At 42.1% G+C, this 27,036-nt stretch overlaps 1 protein-coding gene across 1 annotated transcript; it reads right to left on the reverse strand.

Moving 5' to 3' along the window:
* Nucleotides 1-27,036, reverse strand: scu (hydroxysteroid 17-beta dehydrogenase 10). The gene is made up of 5 exons (XM_037424908.2): nt 26,654-27,036; nt 11,009-11,173; nt 7,457-7,621; nt 2,186-2,423; nt 1-246 (listed from the first exon to the last, which is right to left on the reverse strand). Exons 1-5 carry the CDS (start codon nt 26,678-26,680, stop codon nt 56-58), a joined length of 786 nt encoding a protein of 261 aa, XP_037280805.1. The 5' UTR covers nt 26,681-27,036; the 3' UTR covers nt 1-55.

Genomic DNA, 27,036 nt, shown 5'->3' on the forward strand with positions numbered 1-27,036 from the left:
TTCATGACAAACAGTAGGGCAATGCATTTATTGTCCAGCAAAGATAATAAAACAACTAGCTAACCATACGAAGTGCACCATCTAGACGAATCACCTCGCCATTGAGCAAAGGGTTTTCGACAATGGACTGCACGAGGTGGGCATACTCGTCAGGGTCTCCCAGCCGCTTGGGGAACGGAATGGTCTCGGCCAGGAATGTGCGCACCTTCTCGGGCAGCGACTCCAGCAAGGGTGTGTGAAACAAGCCTGCAGAGAAGTTCCGTTGGAATTAGAGCAGCAATGCCATAGCCAGTGCTTTTTGGAATCACAGTCACACCAAACTGAGGTTGAATGAAATTTGGGTTTTTAAAAATTTTTACCATGCACATGCTGCGTGACAAGACTTTGTCAAAGAATGTTTTCTGAAATATCAAGATACCTTAAATATAGAGCTGTGCCAATAGCAAATTATTAGTTGCAAAGTGAACTTGAATATTGAAATGGGATTGTGAATAAAATTAAACAGTTTTCAAATATTTCTCATATAATTTAAGAATATTTTTCAAATATTCCTAAGTGAGATTCAAGAAAAAAAAAACATGGGAGAGGATTTTTAGGCACCTTTGTATGAGGTAGCAACATAAAAGTATTTATTCTGGCTAGGTCGATGAAGCGCTGGTAGGTAGGTGTTTCATAGATATCTTACCAAGAATGAGGCAGGGCATAGGCCGAGCTGTACTTATGTACATGATTTGGTCCTACTAAAAATTAAGTATTGCCTACGAGACTTTACACACGAACCGCAAAAATGCTGCCTCCTCAGCCCCTTCTCCTCTTTCAAATTTTGTGGATGCCAAACAATGTTGCAAACAAGGGTTTGCTCCCTTCAAGTCCAGAGTTCCATATCTGCCTTAAACGTCAATATATAAGAGCATCTAAAATTTTGCACACTAAAAATCATCGGCGTCTGATTCTTTTCAGATTTCCTGCCCAAATTTCAGGTCCAAAACAGCATTCACTGAACTTCTTCCACATTTATTATCTCTATGTTAGAACCAGTGTTTTTTTTTTCTTATTTCAATACATTTACGACTGTAGCAGAGCCTGAAGGGCAGCTTTGCCGCAATACGGTGTGCGATGGGGTGAAGCATAATAAAAATCTCAAGAGGCCACTGCCAATCTGACAATCTGATAGTGACTGTATTTGTCCTCTGGAAGTTTGAATAGTTTCTAATCGCCAAATTCTAGTATGAATCGAATCAAATAGCAAATACTATAAAAAATATATATTCGGAATTTCGAGTATTTGCACACCCTTAATTAAAAAATGCAGTGCAGAACAGCTAGCTCACAGGATGCGAACAGACGGGATGCAAGCGAAGACACACTGCTGTCTTGTCATTACGTCTCAAAAAATGTTTCATTTCCACTGTGTTTTGCAGAAACATTTTCAACTATTTGCAGCTCGAAATGCGCCCAGGATTTCTGTCAAAGGGGGGAGGAGGGGTTGAAATTTCAACTTGACAAAATGATGGGATTACAGGGTAAAGGAAAGGAAGTGCATCAGCTTGAGTAATTCACAAAGCATCAGCTTGAGTAATTCACAAAGCAAGTAAAATTACAAACAATAATAGCATCCAGTTTGCATTTCTACAGAGTCAATCACTTTGACCTTTCCTGGATTGCAATGTCAACCGTTGTAATCGTGCTTGGGCCATGCCACAGCCACTACTAGCAGGGCAGCAAAAAAAAAAAAAAAAAAAAAAAAAAAAAAAAAAAAAAAACAGGAATCCAGGAAATGAACAAAATCAAGATAGCACTGCTCAGTTAAAGGTGCAGGAACGGTGCTCGTTCTAACTTGCGCTTGTTTGGCTGGCACACCAGCTAATGCTGCTTATTAGAGACCTTAGTTGAAGCAATTTGCAATGTACTGGGCATTCATAATTACTGAATAGATAGCTTATTATACAAACAGCCCAAATACGTGTTCTTTCATAAAATGACTTTCTCACAATTTAAAATTTTTTCTAAGCCCGCATCCTCCTCAAAGATATGCATTGAGCTTGATGAAATGTACAGTGGGCTGTATACCTTCACCTTACTGCCCATAAGTGCACTACTTGCTGGAATAGTGATGCTGTATTCCAGGTTACTTTTGGTCTTTTCTCAGTGCGCTGAAAAAACTTCAGTGTGAAGTAAGCCTTGCCTGGTGCGATAGCGCAGCAGCGGATGCCCTGGGAAGCCAGGTCTCGTGCCAATGGCAGTGTCATGCCCACAATGCCCCCTTTGGAGGCACTGTAGGCCACCTGGCCAATCTGCCCCTCGTACGCTGCCACGCTGGCAGTGTTCACGACAACGCCCCGCAGACCGTCGGGGCCCCGCTCGTTTTTGCCGATGAGGCCAACCGCCAGCCTCACCACATTGAATGTCCCCACCGTGTTCACCTGCAGTACAGAACAAATGGCTATGTGCTTTGACTCTGACAAACCCTGCCACACACATTCTGGGTATCTTTGACTGCAAGGCTGTGTTTCTGAGGAATCAAGCCACAGCTTAACATTGTTACGTAAGAATTGCTATGTAGCTATATTAAGCCTGCACTTCATGTATGCCTTCCTCCATGACACAACTTATTTTTCCTTTTTATATGACATTTGACATTGCTCTGAATGTCGTTACTGGAACCACACAACTGACTGGTAGTATTCTGTATTTGAACAAAAAAAGCAAGTGATACTGACTTTCTAAAAAATGGTTTAGCAAGTCCAGGACAAGATGAAGAAAAAAAGACAAGGTAAAAAAAATGTGCTAGGTGTTTAATAAACAAGACACTATGTACCAGGCTAGTCATTCTGTTAAGTGCTCCAATAATAGTGGTGTGTCTGAATCTACATGCGGTGTAAAAGATGTGCTGCACTTTTGTCTTGCTACCACCAAGCATTTTGTGGTGTCATGTCACCTATGTTAGATAGCCCCATTGCAGTGAGCGCACTTCACACCTGCACAGCAGCACCCTTTTTTACAAGCGGTCTATGAATGTGTTCACCGATGTTGACTAAGCATGTTTCAGAGTTCAGAGGGCTAATACTTAACCACTCATTTCCATGCTATGCTCTCAAGTGCCTGCTCTGGCTCAGTCGATGGAGAGCGTGCCTTGCTTTTCGTTCAACGAGTTTTTTTTTTAGGTGTCTTAGATTTCTGCAGCAAAAGTGTGGGCAGGAATAATCTTGAAATAACTTGATGCAATTAAATCTGAAGCAATGAGGTGTATTGCCACTGTAGCATGTAAAGTGTGCACAAAAAGTGCAATCTGGACAAACTGGAAAATGTTCATCACGAAAAATGAACGAAGACCAACAAGGAGATGCAATGCAATCACTCGTGACTGCATCTTTGTCTTTGATTGACACATTGATGAAAAGTGAAGGTACCGTACTTACTCGATTCTACCGCGCCGCCCTCGATTGTAACGCGCTCCCGGTTTTCATGAAGAAAAAAAAAGTAAGACATCGATTGCAACGCGCACCCATTTTTCTCGTTGGCCCGCACGATCACACCACTCGGGAAAACGACTCCTTTCGCGAGCGTCTTCCGTTTAAATATGAGGTATGGGGGAAGCTTGGGCCTATCTGACGTGCAACGGAGCATTGCCGTCACTTTAGTTTTGCAGTGGCCCGGTGTCAGCATGCAAACTTGCTTCACCCCCTTTTTCTCGACGGTTGTGGTGCCAGGCATGTCAAAGTAAAGAGGCGTCTGATCGGCATTCCCGATTTGCTCAAGCAGGTAGCCGTTGTTGTGCCGCAACTTTTGGCATATGCCCGTTCACCTTCGGAGGGAAAAGCCTTTCCTCTTCATAAAGTTAGTTAGCCAGCACCTGCTCGCTTTAAACTGGCTCCCCATTAGCCCTTTTTCTAAGGCTAACTGCATAGCCTGCACTTGGAGCAGTTTTGTCGTCACGGGCCGCTCACTGCTTAATCATATACTCGCCAAGCAGCTCTTCGATTTGCGGAAACCGACCCTGCTGTGGTCCACTGAAGCCTTTGCGTGAATGTTTGCTGTCGACAATATTCTGCTTTTGTTTCCGCCAGTCCCGCACGCACGTTACGGGAACTCCGAACGGCCGCGATGCGGCCCGATTTCCATCCGTTTCGGCACACACGATGACATTTCTTTTAAAAGCGGCATCGTGGTGCACTCGTCGAGTTTTTGGAGTCGGCCCTTTTATGCCGTGGATGCTAATGCACTACGAGATGACGAACTCCTCAGCACACGTACGAAGTGCTGCACATGGGAAACACATAGGCAAAAATGGCCAACGCGCCATGCCGACGCATGTAGGGGGTGGCCATTTCGGAAATGCCGATGGCAATAGAATGACCGTATTCATTTTTTTTTTCGTACTCGATTCTAACGTGCATGCGATTTATGAACTCGCTTAACCGCAAAAAAGGTGCGTGTTTGATTCGATTAATTACGGTATGCATGAACCAAGCCTCCAGAATATCCACCAGTGCTAGAACCATATCCACACGTGGCACATCTTAAGTTTTACTCCGCCAGCCTAACTCGTACTCAGGCTCACTCAAATCCCATTGAGGTCCTTCCTAATGAATACAGCATTGCACAAAATTCAGGGTATGATGAGGGACAGATTTCAGAGCAAAATGAGTGCTACTTTACAGTGACACTTTTACGGTGTGCTTGTGAATCAAGCGACAGTGGGAGCTCTCTGAAGTGCCAAAACTTGCATTCACAAGTCATAGATAGCTCTCTACACAAGACAGGTATGCTATATTAGGAATGCAGACATGAACAATTTTGTGCACGGAAAGTGTTACGACAATCCCAAGACATTGTGGGCATATATTGAACCACATGGAATGTTTAGTTTGCCGAAAACATTTAACTTCTAAATGACTATGCCAGTAAACACACTTACTATACGTTTACAAATCAATAAAAAAAGTTAACACGTGCGGCAAGTACGAAAAATCATGAGGATAGGTGTGTTTGATGTCGCTTTCTAAGTATGCACTCTCCAGTACATATCTGAAGATATTACTTAGGCGATATATTTACCAAGCATGGTTGCATATTGAGGTGCTAAAATTGAAAAATGGCATTTTCAGTAGAAGTGAGCAAATAGCAAAATTTTAAGTGCAAAGAAAATCCAAACAATAAAATTTGAGTGAGAATTGAAGAGAATAATTTTTTGTTATTTCTTGAATGTTTTTCCAATGCTTCAAAGCAAACTAAGAGAAAAAAAAAGTTGTAGAAGATTCTTAAGTACGTTAGAAGTTATATTCTAAAAAATTGTAGCTCTGTGTAACTGCACAACCATGCATTGCCATTATGGACTCTTCCAAAAGAGAATTTTTTTTCATCTGCAAATTTCCTGCCTCAGCTAGGTCCTCAGCGTACAAAAAGCAAACGTTCAAAGCTCTGTGGCGACCACTGCGCACAAATCTGCACAGCCTCGGTCTTGTCACTGATTAGTTTGGTGTGACACGACGACTTTCAAGACCTCCAATCAGCTGTGTCCGCCATGTTGCTCTAGCATGCCTCACCATTGGTTGATGCTAGCTCCGTATGAGCATCATCTGCTGCTTATCCGCTGCGAGACAACGGCTATTGACAGCCGTGCTACTTAGCGATGCGTTGGCAACCCTGTGTTCATAGGTCGTTGATCACTTAGAATGTAATTATGCTTTAGTTTGGCAGCAGCTAGCAGAATCTCAAAGCTTCAAAGTTTCAAAGTTTATTTGCAGGAAAGAAAAAAAAAAATACAAAAACTTCCCTGCGGGAGGCAAAGACTAAAGGCTAAATAGCCTGACGAGGTCTTGACCTCCTGATACAGTCTGCATCAGTGCCATATTACACATATTCACACATCAGTAACATACATATACAAATAAGTGACATTATACATATCTTATTTAGTTACATAGCTTATTTCTACATGATATACATTCAGAATATGTTTTACATAAACAGGAAACAATTTTTGGTATCAAACGATTCTGTTTAAGTATCATTGTTCACAGTAAGAAAAAAATCAACTCAGTATACAAGTATTCCTAAATATAAAAGCCTATGGATCTACTATGTCTTTAGTCAAAAGAAGAAAGGATTTATGATGACATTTAAATTGTTTAGTTTTCAGAGTAAAGTCTATATTCGATTCGTGAAGGTTTAGCAATTGTATGATCTTATAATCAATAGCCTGCTTGCCATAGTTCGTGTGTGTTTTCTTAGTTTTGCGGGTAGAATTTCTGAAGCCATATGTTGTTGATACAGTGCGTGGAAAGGAATCCTGTAGTTTATGTTTGTGGATGTGTTGCATCAGTTTAAGATTATATACTTTCCTAGCAGATAGAATTCCATGTTTAAGAAAAAGCGGCTGAGTGTCTAAGTCCTTGGGGTGACCTTTATATTTTTCTATTACACGGAGCGCGCGCTTTTGCAAGATTAATATTCGATCGTAATTGGTCTTAGTTGTTGTTCCCCATACAAGCATTCCGTATAACCATGCACTGTCTTAATCTGATATATCAGATTAAGACAGTGCGCTGTGTCCGTTGCGAACATCACAGATGTGTGCCTCAGATTCATAAACCCCGCATTTAGAGATTATGCAAATCAGTGCTTTGAACATCGTGACGAAAACCATCGTACGACGAGTCTTTGTGCTCACAATCAAGCGTGACATACTATGAAAAATTGGGCACCACGGCCACGCAGACAGCGACCAAGCTTACTGTTTGCAGTCGTGGCTAGGACCAACTCTGCTCACGGCAGCAATGTGCAAAATGAATTCGAACTTTGTGTGGAAGGACATCACGCTCTTAAACATGCGAAAGTGAAGAAACTGCAATTTGATTTATCGCAAGAAACGAATCGTCTTGCCAGCTGGTTTCTCAGAACCATGGATGGGCATATATTTTGCACATTGGTTGGCAGCGGGTCCCCTTGCCAAGCTCGTCGCGCAGAGACCTCTTGGTGGCACTGAAGGAAGCGGCTAGCTGTACTGCACATCAGCACCCCAAAAAGCCAGGCCAAGCATGCATGCTGCATACTAATTTTTCATTATTATAAACATTTTATTTATTTTTGAGGGGTTCAAATAGCAAATTTCCAAATGCAAATCGAATTTAAAACAATATTAAAAACATTTGATAACTTGAATATACATACACCTTTTTTTTTAGTCAATTTTATCCTCCAGCTCCATACCTCTTGGCCAGTGACATAGCCGGAGGTGGGGGTAAATCCCCTTCCAAAATTTATGTTCACACATACACCACAGTAAGTCTGACGTCCCTTGCCCCCCCACCCCCCCCCCCACCCCCCCCCCTTCCTCCTTAAAATATTTCTGGCTACGTTACTGCTCTTTGCTCTGAAATACAAATTTAAAGTACACAGAGTGTCGATGTTTTACAGCCAATTTGATAATCAACAGTACTGTGCGAAAACTCACCATAACCACTTTGGTGAAGTCTTCCAGGCTATGAGGCACATCCTTGTTGAAGTTGTACGTCTTGAAGGCGACACCAATGCCTGCACAGCTCACAGCTACATCTAGCCGCTTGAACTTCTCTTTGATGGTAGCCATTGCTCTTTTTACATCGTCCTCAGACGTGACCTGGCAGGAGAAGAAAACACAAACGAGAATTACAAAGGCACTTTTGTTGCATGAAACTGACCACAAAAAGCCAAGTATTATCGTGCATGCACAAAGTTTCGCAAAGGCTCTATTACCAAAGAAGAGCATTAGACAATATTCTGGGCTAAGTTTGCCCTTTACTGTGTGGCAACTCATTTGACGCCATTTTATACTCACATGTGCTGTGCCTCCTATACAAAAAGACGTTTATGTATCCTACTGATCTGGGCATAAAGAATGACAGCTTTTTGCTTCCCTGGACGCATTCACATCCTTCATTCCTCTTGGTGGTTTTAGATGTAGTAAGGTTATTTTAACGTTGCAGAGATCACTGCCACTGAGCATTTAAAGATGTCAGTTTTGTTACATCTGAACATGGTTGCAGAAAGCGATAACAAAAAAAAAAAAAAAAAAAAAAAACTAAAGGTGTGCGAATATTCAAAATTTCGAATATTTTTTCAGTAGTGGCTGCTATTCAATTCGATTCACACTGGAATTTTACTATTCGAAACTATTCAATCTTTCTGAAATCTAATTCTGCCATCAGAATGACAATGGCCCCTTCAGATTTTTCAATAGTCTTCACCCAATCACACACTTGTACCGCGGCAAATCGGCCTTTCAGGTTCTGGTACAGTTGCAAATGCACTGAATCAAGAAAACGCTGGTTCCAACATGGAGCTGATATATGTGGAAGAGGAGGGGACACAACCAATGCTATTCTGTACATGAAATTCAGGTGAAAAGTCCGCAAAGTCGGATGCTCATGATTTTTAGCATCCAAAATTTCAGATGTTCTAATATACATTGACGAACATATTTGGAACTTCGGACTCGAACACAGCAAATACTTGTCTGCCACACTTTTGTTTCTTTTAGTCCATGAAAGCCATATAGAGTGGTTTGTTATGTTGTGCAGATTTCTCGATTACTGAGCGCATCATTATGACCTATTGTAGAGTACCCATTACTCATGTCAACATTCTCTACAAGGTTGGAGCCAGGTGTTTCTCTTATTCTGCATGAAATTACTCTCATAACAATTTTGTATTACCCTCGTTAGTAATCTGATGGGATCTGCAATTCTTAGTTTTTTGGGTATCCCCTCCAGCATATTATTGTATTGTCGGCATTTTCTATCGCTCTGGCACATGTGAAATTGACTGTGCATAACGAGAACCTTCTGCCAGAATCATACAAATAGAAAACATGAATGTAAAGCCCTAATGGCGCATCAAAAACGACAACCAATTTGTAATGCATGGCGACCCAGGAATACTTCTGGACATAGAAGTAATAGACAAGGTAAACTGTGGTGATTGGAGGTTAGCGAGGCTGAGGATCGGCTTCAACCTGCAGAAAGCAAGCGAAAGCTGAACCATTAAATAACAGGTTAACCGTAATATATGCACAATAAAAGCACCTAAATTCAAGATTGCCCCTGCTAAAAAACGTTAGGACAAGAACAAGCTAACAACATAGGGGGAATGAAGAAAACCGTGAATACACTGACTTCTGAGGCTGCAATTGAAGTCGGAGGTGAACCACTGAAGTTGAAAGAGATAATGTTGCTAAGGCTAATTTTCCACTTCAGACCTCATAGTACAATGTCAATCAGTCGCTCAAAGTTAAAGGGTGTTACAGACCCCAGAAGACAATTTCAGGAACAAATTTTTCCGATTCCCCAATCAGAATCAGTCGTAGTTTGAAGGCAGGTGAATGAGAGCACAAACAATGACTAAAATAATCATTATTTTTCAAAACTGACTGTCAGGCCATTTTTATTGTTCGAATTTAGGCCCCATCCTGCTCAGAAAAACCTCATACAAGCTGCTCATACAAGCTTTTTCAGCCATGGGTACGTTTGTTCATGGCACGGGGGTATCAACCAACTCACACCAATAAATACCTTCATCATAGTGAGCCAATTTATCTTGACAGTGTCTCATAAACAGCACCAACTATAAGGAAGTGTTTCTTTCACTTTTTAATTCCAGCACTGTTTTTAGTATGCCGAAAAATATACTCTTTATAATTTGCACTGAAAATTTCATGAACAGAAACTTCATGTGCAGAAAAATTAAAAACAGGAAGGTTGTTTGAATTTGTGATGAGCGAAACTACCCGATTATGTTTATTCGACAGAATCAGCTCAAGAGCACATGGGCACGAAGCTAAGCTAAACACACTGAATGCATGTTTACCATGAACATGGTTCCCCGACCATTGTTACCGAATGCTAGCTAAAGTTAAAAGAAATTGGTACTTTTATTATTTTTTTTATACTGCACTTGTCTTCTATATATGTATATTTCAAAGCTTTCTTTGTTTTCCTTTCAAGTTTTGCTTTTAGTACTAAGTTATCAAACTGTCTAAGTACCCCAAAGGCCTTGTCCTTTGAGTTGTCCTCATGTAATTTCAGAGAGAGAACATTCATTTCAGAGTGTTCATTTTGTTAAAAAGGTGCGATGGACTGATAATTCGTACACGAAACAGGCAAGGTTGGAGTGATACCAGACAGTCCATTCTTGTTGCTGCTACAGCTGCCAGCAATCAGGTTTAGCTATAGCTGCCATTAACAGCCATTTTTTTTTTCTTTCATTTTCAGACATGCGGGTAAATTGCAGCACATAATAATTGTCAAATCTTACGACTCATGAGTATGAAATAAAAAAAAGAACCAAGTTATATGTAATGCCACTGCTCCCATTCTCTAATATAAATCTGTCAACTAGGGTGAAAGCTGCATCAAGCAAACAGAACAGAGCACTGTAGATTGTTCAAAGAAAGACTTATAAACTAAGAAGGTAAAATAAATCGTGTTTTAGACATGACAGAGGCTAACACACTAAAAAAATGTAATAGATATTATGAGTAAAAGATCTTATTTACAAATGAGGTTAGCTATAGGAGTGCCTTGTCATACATCTGAGCTCAAGAGAATACGGTCAGATGCAATATAAAAGAGGGGACAGGCCCAGCTCTGATGGCTGAAGGACGGCAGCCAGTTGCCTTCATTACTAAAGAAATAGGCGCACTCATGAGTCAGATGGCATGGCCACCGGTAATCCTGTTTAGGACATAAATCTAGAGTGCCCTCACTTGTGCAGGCTCACATTCAACCACCTGTGAGGAGGAAATTCTGCTGTTTTTTAAGGTTAATGAGCTTCAAAATGTCAAGACCCCTCCATCCAAGTGACATGAGCAATACGAAATGCATTTTTCGCACTCGTCCTTGACCTGTTGCCATCAATCCTACAGCGTCTTCCTTTCCTCGACAACTCTTTCAAGCAGTGCTCATTACAGCCGTCCAGGTCACATCTGTGCGACTTTTTTCAATGCCTTTCACCGTGTATCATCACATACATTGCCTGGTACGAAGATGCAGTCACTGCCAATTTCTTTGGCAACCTCCTCTCCCTTGGATGTGGGCAGGTCGAAAATGGCCACCTGTGCACCCTGGCGTACAAACCGTGCTGCAGTTGCCTTGCCAAGCCCAGAAGCGCCACCTGTCACCAAGGTCACAAGGCCCTGCACATAGTGCATTTTTGTTTGTTTATTGACACATCGAGGAGCATCAAAGGAAAACCAATTGTTACTATTACCAAGAATTACACCTGCAAGAGTACAGGCATCAAACGTAAAGTTTTTCTGTTTATCCCGTGTTTATTACAACAGCAATAAAAATAACACAAGGCACTTGCAGTGACCACTGCATGGCCTAAATACACAAGGCATGTAGATCTCACATAAATATAGTAATATAAAAGAGGAAACCAACGAATAAAAACCATCTTTCATTTCTAAACAGAAGCGTTAGAGGTTTTAAATGCTGGCACAAAACAATAGCTACTATAATAACACCACACAACATGACCGTAGCATTTCTGTGGTTCTTGCAGAATGTAAAATACGCCATAAAATGCAGGTTTGTAGAGTGTCAAGGTGTGTCTGTTGGACACAACACTTCAATACAAAATTTATAACTATAATTCTCTTTTACATAGTTGAGATTCAAGAAGTCTTCGCAAACTCCACACTAACATTCTCATGCCCTTTGGAATTTGTTAGTTGTGAGGCGCATCTAATAGAGACAATAGCACAGAGAGCCCTTTGGAGACAGCATAACATTGTTCTTTTTTTTTTTTTTTTGCATTAGCCTAAGATCCTTCACTACCTCCAATGTCAACAGATATCCACTGACCCACATAGCAGGCACAATTGCACGAGTCTTTAAATTAAGGTCTGCTAACCTACCAAACATCTGGCAGAATGAGAGGTTAATTTGCATTGGCCAAGTTTATGTGTGAGACAGTTGTGCTTGCAACATGTACTTGAAACATGCATTTCTTTTACATTTGTCATTTGTGTCTACCACGTGTCTTAAAATCCCAACACACTTGCACACAGATTATTTATATGAAAATCCTATGGCAATCTAATTAAGAGATAAGTAGAAAGCAAGAATGCACAAAAATTATTACACAGCAATCCATTTTTTTATTTTTCTTGACCTTCAATAAACAGTTTTTATTTAACTTGTGCCATTGCTAAATGACCCCCTCAGTGGCAACATGCATAATTGTGCACATCAACCATGACAGCTTGTCACACACAGTATGTTTGTACAATCAGCTTGAAATCAGACTTGTATATGTCTACACACTTTCCGGGTGGACAAGTGCTTAATGAAATTCACTGTGCTGTGCTCCAAGAGATAACTTTGGTGAAGACGCTACCTTGTTTGATGAGTCATTCAATTTGGTGCACCATGTCAAGACTATTTTGTTCAGAATGAATAGTACCGAGAACAAATTTCTCACATATTCTGAGACTGAGATATAATTCTTCTCACATGAAAAAAGGCCACGACTAGCTCCTGAATAAATAAGATTTTCTTAACAGCAGTTATGAATAATTACTGGAAAATGCATGCATAAACATATTATACCACCTTTTTTTTATTAGCAACAGGCTATCGAGTGCTTTGGAATGAAGTTGCATATATTTAACAAATTTAGCAGCACACTGTAATTTGTACCTGAAGGAGATAACTGAAGTACCTCCAGGCCATTGTAGCATCTTGGAATGCATTACACCAGACTCGGCACACTGCACTTCAGTAAGAGTTATTTTCATTTCTGTTTAACTTCCGCTCTTTGCAACAATAATGCTGCCTCTCGAGAACATGCCAATACTGGCATGCTCTTGCATAACGATAACTGAAATAGATTTCTGTGTGCTCATTGATGGCATGTGTTCGCTTCAGTATTCTCCTTTTTATTACTACTGGTGCGGTCTCCATCACATTCTCTAAAAGCATCTGTGAGCCCAGTTTATCCTTGCTGTCGTACTGTTATAGCCTATCTGAGCACGAACCATAAGGACCATGGAGAACTTGATGGCGTCATAATCACTCCAAATGTTTTCTGGGGACGACGCTCCTTAGGGTGTGCGTCGTTCCTTCGCAGTAGTAGCCACTTTTAGTTAGTTTTAAGAATTGCTCACCAGATCGTGTTGCGTGTATATGTCCTTGGAAATGATATCACTAGATGACGTAAAAGGTTTTTCTATAGTTGACGATTAAAGAGTATAAATGGCGCTGTTGTAATAAGAAATTCATAGCATATCCATGGAGTGAATGATGATGAGTAGGACGAACCGTCCGTCTGTCACACAGACGAACAGACAAATGGACAAGCAGACGGATGGGTGGATGCACGGACAGACGGATGGACAGACAGACAGAAGGATGGACAGATGGAATAACAGACGGACGGTCAGAAAGGTGGGTGAATGGACAAACAGACGGATGGTTCGCCCCACTCATCATCATTCACTCCGTAGACATGCTGTGAATTTTTTGTTTCCTCCACAACAAGGCGTGTTAGCATCATCCATTTAGAACAATACATAATTCACAAAATCTTCACTTGATCTTCACTCTAGTGTCTATACATTTCTACCCAAATTGTTAATTGTTTAATGAAAACTATTGTGGAACACAAACACATTTTGTGACCATGTGGCCTTTTTTTAAATCTATAACGTAATAAACCTTTTTTTCAGACTGCCTTTAGGGGGACACTAAAGTCAAATATGTCGATTATGATGGCTGAAATAGCGGTCCAGAAACTTCGTAGTGCTACTTTTGTGCCAAAAAAGTGCTTATTTTGAAATAAAATCACATCTTAGTGGTCCGAATCGCGTTAGCCCGCTTCAAATTACCCGCCTCAAATGGTACCTTTCACGTAAGTGTTGCTGTACACAACGTTGCTCAGCTTTACTGTGCGGCTGCCGACAGTAGTAGCAGCAGAACCAAAATAGAGGGAGCCAGAGCAGCAACAACGGCCATTGAACGATTTCCTGCCATGGCTATTTGTTTGTGCCATGGCTAGATTGTGAGCTAACCCCATTTTGCACGCATGCTTGGTTCGACTGGGCCCCGCTAGATGGCATGACCTGGCCAGTTTAACTAGGTGAAAATTGAATTTTTGAACCACTTGCGCCATTCCCCTTAATAACGTTTGGTGGTTCTTTTTTTCATGAATCAAACAGAAACGAACAAGCAGCATTTTATTACATCTCTCGATATACAGAAGGTTCTTTATTTAGTGCAGCTAGTTCGATTACTAATGATTAAATAGGCGGTACGTCTGAAGTAATCGGGATCATTTTGGGAATGTCCTATCGTAGCGCGTGTGTTCTCGTGCATTCATCTTAATTTCTCGTTGTTGTTTTAAACATAGCCATACATCGAGCTTTCACTCTGACATAAATTGTTATTTGACTTTAGTGTCCCTTTAAAGAAACTCTAAATGGTTTTTGACATTTTATTAGCATTTAGGGTACAGCATCAGTCAATCATTTGCAGCACAACTTAAGTGATGCACCTTAAATCATCGCATCTTGCCTTTCTTTTCAGCACTGCCATTCCTTCACTTGTCGAATACGCAGCTAAAGCACCATCATTACTGGCGATTACAATGCACTTGACGGGTATGAGCATGAATTAGATTTGTTCCTACAGGTGCTGCAATGATGCCAGCCATCCGTGTAGATATTGAGTGACCACATGCCGTGCTCTTGCCTTCGGAGTAGCAGCTTGTTGTCAGCGTTGCTATCTCGCCTTTTGCGGGCGAGAGTGCTTTCACAATCGTTTTCATCCACAGCAGAAAGAGAGGTCTGGAATGCAGTTATTTTTCAACATGACATACAGTGGGTGCCTTGTATGTGCTGTGCCGTGATGGCATAAAAAAAGGTGTAGTTTGGAACGTGCTTATTCTTCTTCATTGTCATTGCCGGTCAACAGACATTGGGCAAGCCTAGACTCTAAGGTGCTTCACCCCTAAAAGTACATCCAAGAATGGTCACAGATAGGCGTAAACACAGGCAATGTGCTGGTGGTCTTTGGGGCTAAAGTTTCAGCTGCAGATGTGAGTATCCTGACCTTGATTAGATATCGAGAGTCCAGTCACTGCAATGATGAGTTGAAGCACACTGTACTAGCTGAAGTGACACCGCTTGCCCAGCTGCCTAGGAGGATGTCGCAGCTTTAGATGTCAAAAATTTTGAAATTTATAGCCAATAACGCAGCTAGGATAATTTATGATGTCTGAGAAACCTCCAACATAAACAACATTGTGCAGCCCACGGCAACACGGAGCACGTAACTCAGGAAGACGACGGTCACCGTCCACCAGGGGTCTTCGAGTCTGGCTGTAAATTTTGATTAAATGTGTATTCTTTTTTGGTACTTCCTTCTTGTAACCAAAGCTAATTATAAAGTGTGTCAACTATTATGAACTGCATTAGTTCTCAATTAGGTTCACAAAAAATAGTGAGTGACAGATTTGACAAAAAAAATCGGATTCTTGTGCTATGCATACAGGAATAATGCTACGTACAATGGAAGTGGGCGGTTGAAAACTTCTTCTGCTAAGCTGCTGTAACCTGTAGCAATTTTCAGGTTGAAATGAATCACACACACCTTACGTGAAAAGCTTAAGTTAGCCTGCAATAGATCCTAGGGACTTTCTCTGCATGCTCATTGCATTTCAATAAAATTGTCAAAACCATACTGAAGTACCTTAAGAACAGTGTGTCTTTCATCCACTCATCGTCCACTCAGTATTATTTCAAAGCTAAGTTTCCTTTAGCACGTAATTATTCATGATTTTCTTTCTAATTGTGTGCATCCCTGTCACCTATCTTGACAAAGCTAAATCCCTGATGCCAACAGGAGTACTATTTTAAATTTATATCTATAACCTATGAAATCAAATGTGTAACATCTAATCATAATATTACTGGCCTTCAAGAATGTATGCATGCACGTCTCTCACAGTTCCTTAATATACAAAAACTATAGTTTGAATAATACTGTTCCATCAATTGCATACTTGGCTGTTGTAATTAACCATAACCTAGCATGACAAGTGCTAACCCAATATTATGGTACATCAAATGAACTTTCTTGGCACAGCTATTACTTACATGCTGCACGTTTAACCTGCTTCTTGAATACAGCAACATGACAGACAGGCAGCTCCATTTTAATTATAGACATATAGTACAACCGCTACTGATTTCGAATCTGTCACAGGATAACGGAATGCGGTAAACTAGTCCCGTCTAGCAGTGTACAAAGAATGTGGTGTGTATTTTCTTACATGTCTGGGGTTCATGTACGCTTCACTCCTCTGTGAATCTAGAACACTACACTATATACAAAATTTTTTAGAGCTAGGAGAGCTTCAGCACATAAACACTGTCACCAGCTTGGCAATATATATATATATATATATATAGTTTTTCTTGTTCTGACACAATATTAATGAGATCTAACAGACAGTAATGCCGAGGAACGTATAGGGGAAGTTATTACAATTAATGTAATGTAAATAAAAAGATAAAGAGTGGGTGAATATATATATATATATATATATATATATATATATATATATATACACACACAGAGCCTTGCTTAACAATAAGACTTTCCTAAACAGAAGCGATGGTTTCACCAGAAAAACCATCTACTTGAAGCTCAGTGTCACATGACCTCCCACTATATTAAAGTAAAAAGTAATGCAAGCAAAAATGAAGGATGGGAGAAAATGCCACCAATGCATGAAGTGGTGCCATGGAAGTCAGAGGCACTGGCATATATATAGTCAAGGGTGGAGATTCAAACCCACCCGACCGAGTTTCCAACTGTGCATGTGACTGTATACAGGCACATATGCAAATGCACGAGAAAATGGTATATGGTTGAGCAAGAGAGTACAAAGAACACACGACAGAGTGTTAAGAGAATGTGCTCAAACTCTTTCTTGTGCGATGCATTCAACGAAATAGTATACCCGTCACATGAACTAGCTAGCCCCTTTCATCGCATTACATCGACTGTGAGTGCATTGGGCTTATATGTTCCGGACGTTCCCTCAGTACTCCATTTCATTGAAAGTCACAAGAAAGAGTTTGCACTCGTTCTCTTAGCACTGTGTTCTTTGTAATCTCTCCCTACCGTAAGCACATTGCAAAATCCAAATGAACTAACTCACCCCGTTCATTGCATTGCTGAAATTAACAATATTAGCACCTGACAAATTTATGAGTTCATTACTAAGTAAGCTAAATGTGGCACTTGATCATCTAATTAAATGGTGTAACAATAACAAACTACTTATTAATCCATCTAAAACCAAACTTCTGGTTTTCCACCCACATCAACAGCCTTTAATCAATTCTTCCTTATCATTAGGAATTCATTTTATTCTCATGAGTGACTGCGGTATTTCTAGGTGTGACATCGGACAGCCATTTGAAGTTTCATCTTCACATCATTTATCAATCATATTAAAATGAAGTCGGCCTATAGTATTCGGGCGCTTACCAAGGCATGTCTATTTTTCACCTCCTGCATTGCTTTCACTGTAATTTTCATTTATTCATTTGCATATTAACTATGGTATGATTGCTTGGGATAATATCTATTGTTGTTATCCTTATTCTATCCGGCATATACAAAATCAAGCCATATGCACAACTCACAGTTCTTTGCATTCAGATGCCTTTAGCCTGCTTAATGAGCACAAGATTTTATCTGTTAAAAAGTTATTTCAGTATAACATAAGTATAACGTTTTACAAGTTACCTAATTCCCAGCTCTCCTTTGAATATATTGAATGTAGCTCTCTCAAGAATACTCACCCCAACACATTTGCTTCTAATCATAATTACTTGTTGCCACCCATTGGCACTACCTGCAGTAAGAAAACATCTACATTCTCGACCATTCTTCTTTGGAATGGTTTGCCAATTCAACTTAAAGAAGTGCCCACATTTTTCCTTTTCAAATCGTCGATAAAATCTTTTCTTTTGACTCCTGGTTGGTCACCTTAGTCATGGTATATAATTTTTTTTGCACTTGTCCTCATTTATTTTATGTGTGTTCATTTTTTTTCCAGTGTAAATTTTCCTTTTTTCATTCATTTTCATTTCTTTTGTGCACATTTTCTACTTTCATTATGTATTACTTCTGTGTGTCGCACTTTAATTTGCATTGTTTTGCTTTTTATATTATATTTTGCACTGTGCCTTTCATTTTATTGTATTACTTCATTTTTTACTTCAACTGTTCTAGCATGTTGCTGCTTGTTTTGGCTTGTGTAAGATTATTATTACCACCTGCTAATCTTCTGCCAAATGTTTTCAACTCACTTTCGTTGTAGTTTTTAACTGAGGGTCCTGTTCTCAGTATTCACACTCTTAGACTTACATCTTCTACAAGTCCATAACAATGTAAATGTAGCACGAAAAAAACACGGACAAGAAAGGGAACACCACAAGCGCAAAGCCCTTGTGGTGCGTGGGAATTGGTTGGGCACCTAGTGTAAGTGTTAAAAGCACTTGTGGTGTACCCTTTCTTGTCGTGTTTTTTCACGCTACATTTACATTGTAATGAATCAGCACCAACTCGCTCACCTCTCCGTTTTGTTTTTAAAGTGTTATGTATGTGATTGATGTTTATGACTAACTAATAAACTGAAATTCTGGCTATGCTACTGGCCCCAGGGAAACCTGATGATGTGTGGCGCTTTGTGGCGCAAGGGCCAATTGATGGCCAAAGAGCGCCATTTCGATGAGTAGAGATGCGGACAATGATATGTTGCGTGGCTGTATAGGGGCCTTAAAATTCCTCGCGATAATGCGGGTAAAAACATAAGTATTAAGATCATGACAGTGGCTTGATATGCATAGTAAAAAGGGTGACAAAGGTTTTGATAATAAAAACATGTAAAAATATTTGGCACTAGCACAAGTGCCTCATCAGCGCCCTTGTGCCCAAGGGCGCTGATGCACTACATTTAAAAGCACTTGCCTCTGCGAGGCAAGTGCCCTTAAATGTAGTCACTGCAGCAGCAACCTCTCTTGAGAGGTCACGCTACGCAGTGCCTGGGTATATTACATGGTAAAAACCGACATCTCTTAAAAAAGCTAGCAATGATTTATGGGTGAAAAGTGGTTCCCTACCGACAAACATTGAGGGTTGTAATGGTATATGTTGTCGGTAGGGTAATGGAAAGTGTTGTCTTCTTAGAGTGTCTAATTGTTTACATTGGATTAAAACGTGAAGAACTGTTAATGCCTCACCACATTTATCACACAATGGTGGATCGCCACCGGACAAAAGATGTTTGTGTGTCGTGTATGTGCGTCCTATCCCGAGTCTTGTTAGTGTTACCTCTGTTAGACGCGATTTTGATACTGGTGGCCAATGGCAACGGTGTGGCTTGATAACGTGTAGCTTGTTTTGTGTGTGTCTATCCCACTTGCTCTGCCAGTAGTCCCAGAGCTTTCGTTTGAGAGACGGCTTAAGATCAAGGGTCGGGATCAATATAGGTGTATTGGCACTGATTTCGTGGACAGATGCAGCAAGCTGATCCGCCATCACGTTGCCTTGAATCTCTCGGTGCCCTGGCACCCAGCACACTACAACATGTTGGTTGAGTGTGTAGAGTGTGCATAAAATGGAGTAAAGTGAGACGAGGACAGGGTTTTTTTGTTTTTTAAGACTGTGCAGAGCCGTTACCACACTGAGAGAGTCTGTATAAATTACTGCTTTTTGTATTTGTAACTGTTTGATGTGTTTAGCTGCCACAAGTATCGCGTAAGGTTCCGCTGTGAAGATACTTGTGCCTGGATGTAGAGGGCCAGCATCCGAAAAGGAAGGGCCAACAGCAGCGTAGGACACAGAGGAGTTGGACTTAGAGGCATCTGTAAAGAACTCAGGACGTGTGTATTTGTGTTGAAGTTCCAGGAAGTATGTTCGGATATGGGCAATAGGCGCATGTTTAGTAACTTCTAGGAAAGACACATCGCAATCTATAGTCTGCCACTGCCACGGTGGCGGGTATGCTACAGGAGCCATTAAACTGTGTTCAAGTGACACTCCAGTGTCCTCAGCTAGACACTTCAGGCGAACTGAGAAGGGCTGCCTCATCGAAGGCCTGTTTTGAAATAGAATGGAGCTCGACAAATCAATAATAGTAGAGTATGAGGGGTGCTTCTTGTCTGCTTTCACCTTAAGAAAATAAACAAAGGACATGTAAGTTCTCTGCAGATGAAGCGACCACTCATTTGACTCAACGTAAAGGCTTTCTACGGGGCTGGTGTGAAATGCACCCGTAGAAAGGCGGATGCCCAAATGGTGCACTAGGTCCAGCATCTTCAAAGCACTTTGAGTCGCAGAGTGATAAACAACGGCCCCATAATCTAAGCAGGTGCGAATGAGGCTTCTATACAGGTTCATGAGACATTGCCTGTCACTACGCCACGTAGTACGTGACAACACTTTTATAACATTCATGGCTTTTAAACATTTTCTTTTTAAATATTTGATGTGCGGTACGAAGGTCAACTTGTTGTCCAAGATTAAGCCTAAGAATTTATGCTCCGCATTGACAGACAGGTGTTGACCGTTCAGTTCAACGTAAGGTTCTGAGTGCACGCCTCTCTTTCGGGAGAACAAGAAACAGGTGCTTTTTTCTGGGTTCAGCCGGAATCCGTTTTCCTCTGCCCATTTGGAGACCTTGTTTAAACCTGACTGAAGCTGCCGCTCACACATTGCTAGGTTGCATGACTTAAAAGCCAAGCTGGACGTCATCGACATATGTGGAATAAAACATGTTGCAGGGGATGGACAGGTGCAAGGAATTTATTTTGATAATAAAAAGTGTACAACTAAGTACACCACCTTGTGGTACTCCCGTTTCTTGCACAAATGTTTGGGAGAGAATACTGCCCACACGGACAAGGAATTTCCGATTGGACAAGTAACTCTCGATTATGGAAAGCATTCTACCGTGCACACCCAGGTGAGACAGGTCTCTTAATATGCCAAAGCGCCATGTTGTGTCGTAAGCCTTCTCGATATCGAGAAACACAGAGAGGAAGTATTGTTTGTGGACGAAAGCGTCTCGGATCTGTGCCTCGATACACACCAGATGGTCGGTGGTGGATCTACCCTCTCGAAACCCACATTGGTATTGGTCAAGCAGATTGTGTGTTTCAAGGAAATATAAAAGTCGGCGGTTTATCATTTTTTCAAAAAGTTTACAAAGGCAGCTGGTTACTACAATGGTCCTATAACTTGAAACTGAGGAAGGGTTTGCCCTGTTTCAAAATAGGGATAACAATAGCCTCTTTCCAGGAAGCAGGGATGGTGCCAGAAAGCCAGATAGCATTGTAAAGAGAGAGTAAAGTTTTTCGCGTTTTGAGCGGCAGGTTTTTCAACATTTCACACGTGACACGGTCGTTGCCTGGGGCAGAATTACTGCAAGAGTTTAGTGAGGTTTGTAGCTCAGCTAAGTTGAAAGGTTGGTTGTATGCCTCGTGACTTGTACACATGTATTCTAGTTTCTGCTTTTCTATCTTTGCTTTATATCTTAGGAAAGCTTCAGTATAGTGTGACGAGCTAGACACTTGTTCAAAGTGTGCGCCCAAGAAGTTCGCCTGATCTTCCAGGCTGTCACCCTGTGTGTTTACGAGTGGGAGTGAGTGTACTTGTCTTCCTGCTACCCTACGAACCATGTTCCAGACTTTAGCCTCTTGTGTATATGAATTTATCCCTGATAAAAACTTGTGCCAGCTTTCTCTTCTGGCCTGCCGACGCATTCTCCTGCCTCGAGATTTTATTTTCTTAAATCTCTCAAGGTTTTCCGCTGTCGGCAAGTTCTGCAGCAACCTCCATGCCCTGTTCTGTTCCTTTCGCGCATTTTGACACTCAGTGTTCCACCACGGGACGTGTCGTTTGCCGGGCAGTCCAGATGTTTGTGGAATGCACTTGGCTGCTCCGTCAGTAAGAAAAGCCGTGAAGTACTGCACAGCTTCATCTATGCCTAATTCACATATGTCAGTCCAACTTAAGTGAGTAATCTTTTGAAATTGTTCCCAGTCGGCTTTGTTTACCAGCCATTTGAGAACATGTGGAGGGCATTCATATATTATTGGTGTACTCAAAACTAAAGGAAAATGGTCACTTCTATAAGGATTATTTATGACTTTCCACTGAAGTAATGGTACAAGTGAAGGAGATGCGATACTGAGGTCTATGGAAGAGTAAGTTTTGTTGGCAAGGTTATAGTATGTTGCCTCTTTCCTATTCAACAGACAAGCACCTGATGAAATGAGGAATTGTTCAATAAGATGACCTCGTGCATCACAGCGAGAGTCACCCCACAGACCATTATGTGCATTCAGGTCCCCTAGGACCAGATAAGGTTCAGGTAGTTCGTCTATTAAAGACTGGAATTGAAGTTTTTCAAGACGGTGGTGCGGCGGTATGTACAAAGAGCAGACAGTGACAAGTTTGTTTAGAATAACTGCTCGGACAGCCACCGCCCCGAGGGAAGTTTGAAGGGGTAATTGTGTGCATGCTATACCTTGACTAACTATAACCGCTACACCACCGGATGATGGCATGGCATCATCTCTATCCTTTCGGAAGATTACGTAGTTACGTAAAAAGTTTGTGTTTGTTTGTTTTAAGTGTGTCTCCTGTACACACAGCACTTTTGGATTGTGTTCATGGAGGAGTTCTTGGAGGTTTCGAAGAAGGCCTCGGATGTTCCACTGTAATATTTCTGTCTGCATATTTAAACAAGAGAGATGCTGCTGTGTGTACAAAGAGTATCCTGTGTTAGAGTTAGCTCGTTAATTCAGGTGGCAGGACTGTAGTCCGGCCCCGTTATTGGTTTTTTTATTTTTCTTTGCACGCTCCAAGGAGCCGCGCCGCAGTTTTGGTACCGAGGGTACTGTTGTGTCCATTGCCTCCTCAGAGGCACTGGGTGCCCGCACATGCGAGCTGGTGGTTCGGATTTTAGGCCTCGCCTGGTGAGGGGAGGCCTTGAGACCAGAGAACCTTGGAGTCTCCGGCCTCAATTCGCTAGGAGGCGGAGTAGACTGAACTACTGCTGCCTTGGGGGCAGGCGCCACAGCCGACGGCTCGCTCTGCGCTGGCCGAAGGAGTGGCGAGGGCTGGTGCGGCGTTGCCCCCTGACGCGCCGCATCAGCATATGTAGCGCCATAAAATGGCGACACTCTTCGTCTTGATTCCTTGAATGTGATATTTTCTTTAATTTTCAATGTGATAATTTCTTTTTCTTTTTTCCAAAATTAGCAAGACCGTGAGTATACGGCGTGACTTCCGCCACAGTTCACACAGTGTGACGGTTCTTCGCAATTGTCAGAATTGTGGCCTGACACTCCACATTGTGCACAAGTTTGGTGACCACGACAGCTTTGTGAGCCCTGTCCATACTTCTGACATTTAAAACAACGACGTGGGTTAGGTATGTATGGTCTGATCGACGTCTTAGTGTACCCTGTTTAAATACTTTCTGACAGATTACTGGAAGCGAACGCGAGTATTAGGTGTTTCGTTGGTGTTACCTTGTTGTCTCTTCTAATGATGATCCTTTGTACATTGGTCACATTCTGACTCTTCCACCCCTCCAGAAGTTCCTCTTCAGTCAAGCCAAGCAAATCAGCATCAGATACTACTCCACGGGTTGTGTTCATAGATCTGTGTGGCGTTACAGTGATGGGAGTGTCACCAAAAGTTGAAAGATTCTGTAGCTTTTCAAACTGTTCTTTTTCTCGAACTTCAAGGAGGAGGTCTCCGCTGGCCATTTTGGTAACTTTGTACCCGGCTCCAAGAGTTTCTGTGAGACATCTGGCTACTACAAAGAGGGATACAGTTCTGGCTTGCTTGCTGCTTATCTCACTATGTATAACATGAAAATGGGGGAAGTTTTCACTTGATCGGTTGAAAAATCCTAAGTCTTCGGTGCGTACGCGCTTTAAGGCGGTACGATCACTTAATAAGGGAAATGCTCTATGCATGCCAGTTTAATTTTCTTCAGAAGCGTTGGCGGCCACCCACCACGGAGCCCAACGAGGGGACGCTACAAGTTTGCGGATGCTAAAACCTGCAGACGCCAGCAATACAACGCCACTATAACCCAATGCGCCTAGACCAAGGTAGGCTATTTGCACAGGGTTAACCCTAGCCGCCAGGAAGTTTGGAAGTAAACGGAAGAGAGTAGAAGACAAGACAGATAAATAGTAAGAGATAAAGACGAAGATGTAGGGAGAGAGAGATAGGAAAAGGCGACTGCCGATTTCCCCTGCGTGGGTCAGCCCAAGGGTGCCGTCTACGTGAAGCCGGGGCCAAAGGGGTGTGTTGCCTCTCCCGGGGGGCCTTAAAGGTCCAATCACCCAGCATTGGCTCAACCCCCAGGATCCCCTTTTCCCCGGACACGGCAAAGCCACGCACGGCTAGGTGTGGGAGGGAGCCGAAACTCCCCCGTTAGCTCGGGTTCGTGGTGTCGCTACACACCATTTGCCTAGTTGCGCAGGCGCCCCTGCGGGGCTCAGGGAAACTTTTAGGTGAGCTTAAAGAAATCACAGTGAACAGATTGAAGTGGCATTAATATGCTCAAGGTATTACAAATCCATCACTTGACTGTGCTTGCATGAAAATGATTGTTGAAAAGCAGGTTCACCGAAGTGTCTATCTGAACAAGTTTTAAGTGCTCCAACATTCCCAATGTGTTTCACGCTCTGTCCTGAACTTATGTTTCAAAAGTATAAGTTCCATAATGTCCTATGTTATTTTATTTACACACATTTATATTACCTGTTTATAATTTCCCTCGCATGAATAGCTTATTTAACAATACATAGTGTGCACGTGCGTCACGCAGCGCCGTTTCGTCACTTCCGAAATGCGGTGTGGGCCGCAGCAACATATTAAAATTGGTATTAATAATATATCTCCTGTAAACTTGCCTAGCTCTGCACGATGACTCATTTTTGATGGGAGCTGTGTGCTTCACTCATTTACTTTTTAAATTGCGGCTCGAGAGACTTTGAACTTTCACTTGTTCTTAGACCAAGCAATTTATAGTGAAAGCGATATAATGGGTCCTTGTAGATCGTGGCGGGTAGCCGATGTACGCGGTGGCTTGTATACGTGTCACACGTTTTAATTTTCCGGTCTTGTATCGAGTGAACAAGCGAGGCCTTCTTGACCCGATGAGCTCGTTAAAGCATGACAACAAAAAACCGCACGGCTTCTCTTCAAACATCGCGCACAGCAATAGATGACGAGCCCTCAACAAACCGCGCTGCAGCACGCAAACTGCTGTAGGTACCCAGCGAGGTACCCGGGCATGGCGGGAGATGGCGACAACGGCGGAAGTGACATCACATGAACACTATGTATAGTGGTTGTCCATATGGCGGGGGAAAAAAAGACTGGAACTGTGCAAAATTTCATGCATTCAAGGCAAAATCATAAGGGCCAAACCTCATAAGCGCGAAAATACACGCGACAGCGACGAGCGACGCTATGAGCGACGAAACAGGGCGTTCGAGCGACGTGTTGCGTGCTCGTTTTCGCGCGATCGCTCGGTTCTCCAGATTTGGAAACCGTCGCTCATCGCCCGGAAGTGCTGGACTCAAGCAGCCAATAGCGAAAAACCGGAAAAGACAGACTACATAGGTGCACGTGACCCTGCCCGTGTCACGTATGCGCAACAAGAAATAACGCAATGTTTATTACGCATGTGCCTATAAAAAAGTGCTGCAAGGCAATAATAAACACTTTCCGTTTCATTACACAACAATATATCTTATTTTTAAATTGCTTACCGCTCGCTACGCGGTTTTCTTGGTGCGAGTTGACGGCCTCATGCCAGCAACAGTGGAGTTCGCTCGCCGAAGCCGTCGCGTGAATGAGGTTTGCCTGCGCTAACGACTGATCGCGCGACGACGATCTACGTCGCGTCGCTCGTCGCGTGCATTTTCGCGCTTATGAGGTTTGGCCTTAAAAACATGTTTACCACGATACACGAGCGTGCAGGCTTTTTCCACAAAGGAAAATTTATTACCTGTCGTTTGAACATGACTGTTAGGAAGTTTGATTTGCATGACTTCTTGGCACATCAACATTTCAAGAAAAAAAAGGAAAAAAAAAGGACCACTTGCAACATTTCAATAACGAAGCTGTGACGTGCTAGACACTGTGTGTAACATATTCAACATTATTATTATTATTATGCAGTACTTAACGAACGCTTACAAAGCTGCACAATCGAGGTTCGACGAATATACTCAAATAAGCGCACATACTCGAAGCAGCGCAACACCGCCGGGTTGGTGGTTTCGCCTTTGAGGAAAACGGTAACGGAAAAGGTATTACACTTCTTGATTTCATATATCGCCGTCGACATTTCTTTCCTAGTGCACGGTATTACATGGTATATCTGTTCCGATTTTCCTTTCACGCGTTCGATCGTGCAGCCGAGATAACACAGAAAGGTACACATCCACTCGACCTCGCAAAACACGTGGATAACCAATTGCAGCCGTACGGAACGTACTGTACATACGTAAGCACGTATTCGTCGGAGCTTTTCAACACCTTGCTTCTGTGCTTACCTTGACAGTTCTCACAGCAGCAGACATGCCTTCGACGTGTAGGTGATGTGTAGATAGAGGCACCTGTAACGGTGAGCACGACTCGGCACAGAAGCAGACACCTTGTAGCCGCGCACTCCTTGAAGCTGCACCAACTGGACTGTGCTGCACATGCGCGGGACGTTTCAAAGCAAAAAGGCAAAGTGCATGTTTCTAGGGATTTTTAGCAAAGCCTTGATATGTACCATAGCCTCCTATATTTTTTTGCCCGCGAAATAAGCGCGAAACGCCCATCATCTATGACGACGCTACCTACGTAGGGTTAAAGGTTTTTGTACTTGGCCTTTGATATCAGCAATTTTGGCGTTTGCTAATTACAGAGGCTATGCCTTGAAGAGGTTGCC

Source organism: Rhipicephalus microplus, chromosome 5 (genome assembly GCF_043290135.1).
Source record: "Rhipicephalus microplus isolate Deutch F79 chromosome 5, USDA_Rmic, whole genome shotgun sequence".
Lineage (NCBI taxonomy): Eukaryota > Metazoa > Arthropoda > Arachnida > Ixodida > Ixodidae > Rhipicephalus > Rhipicephalus microplus.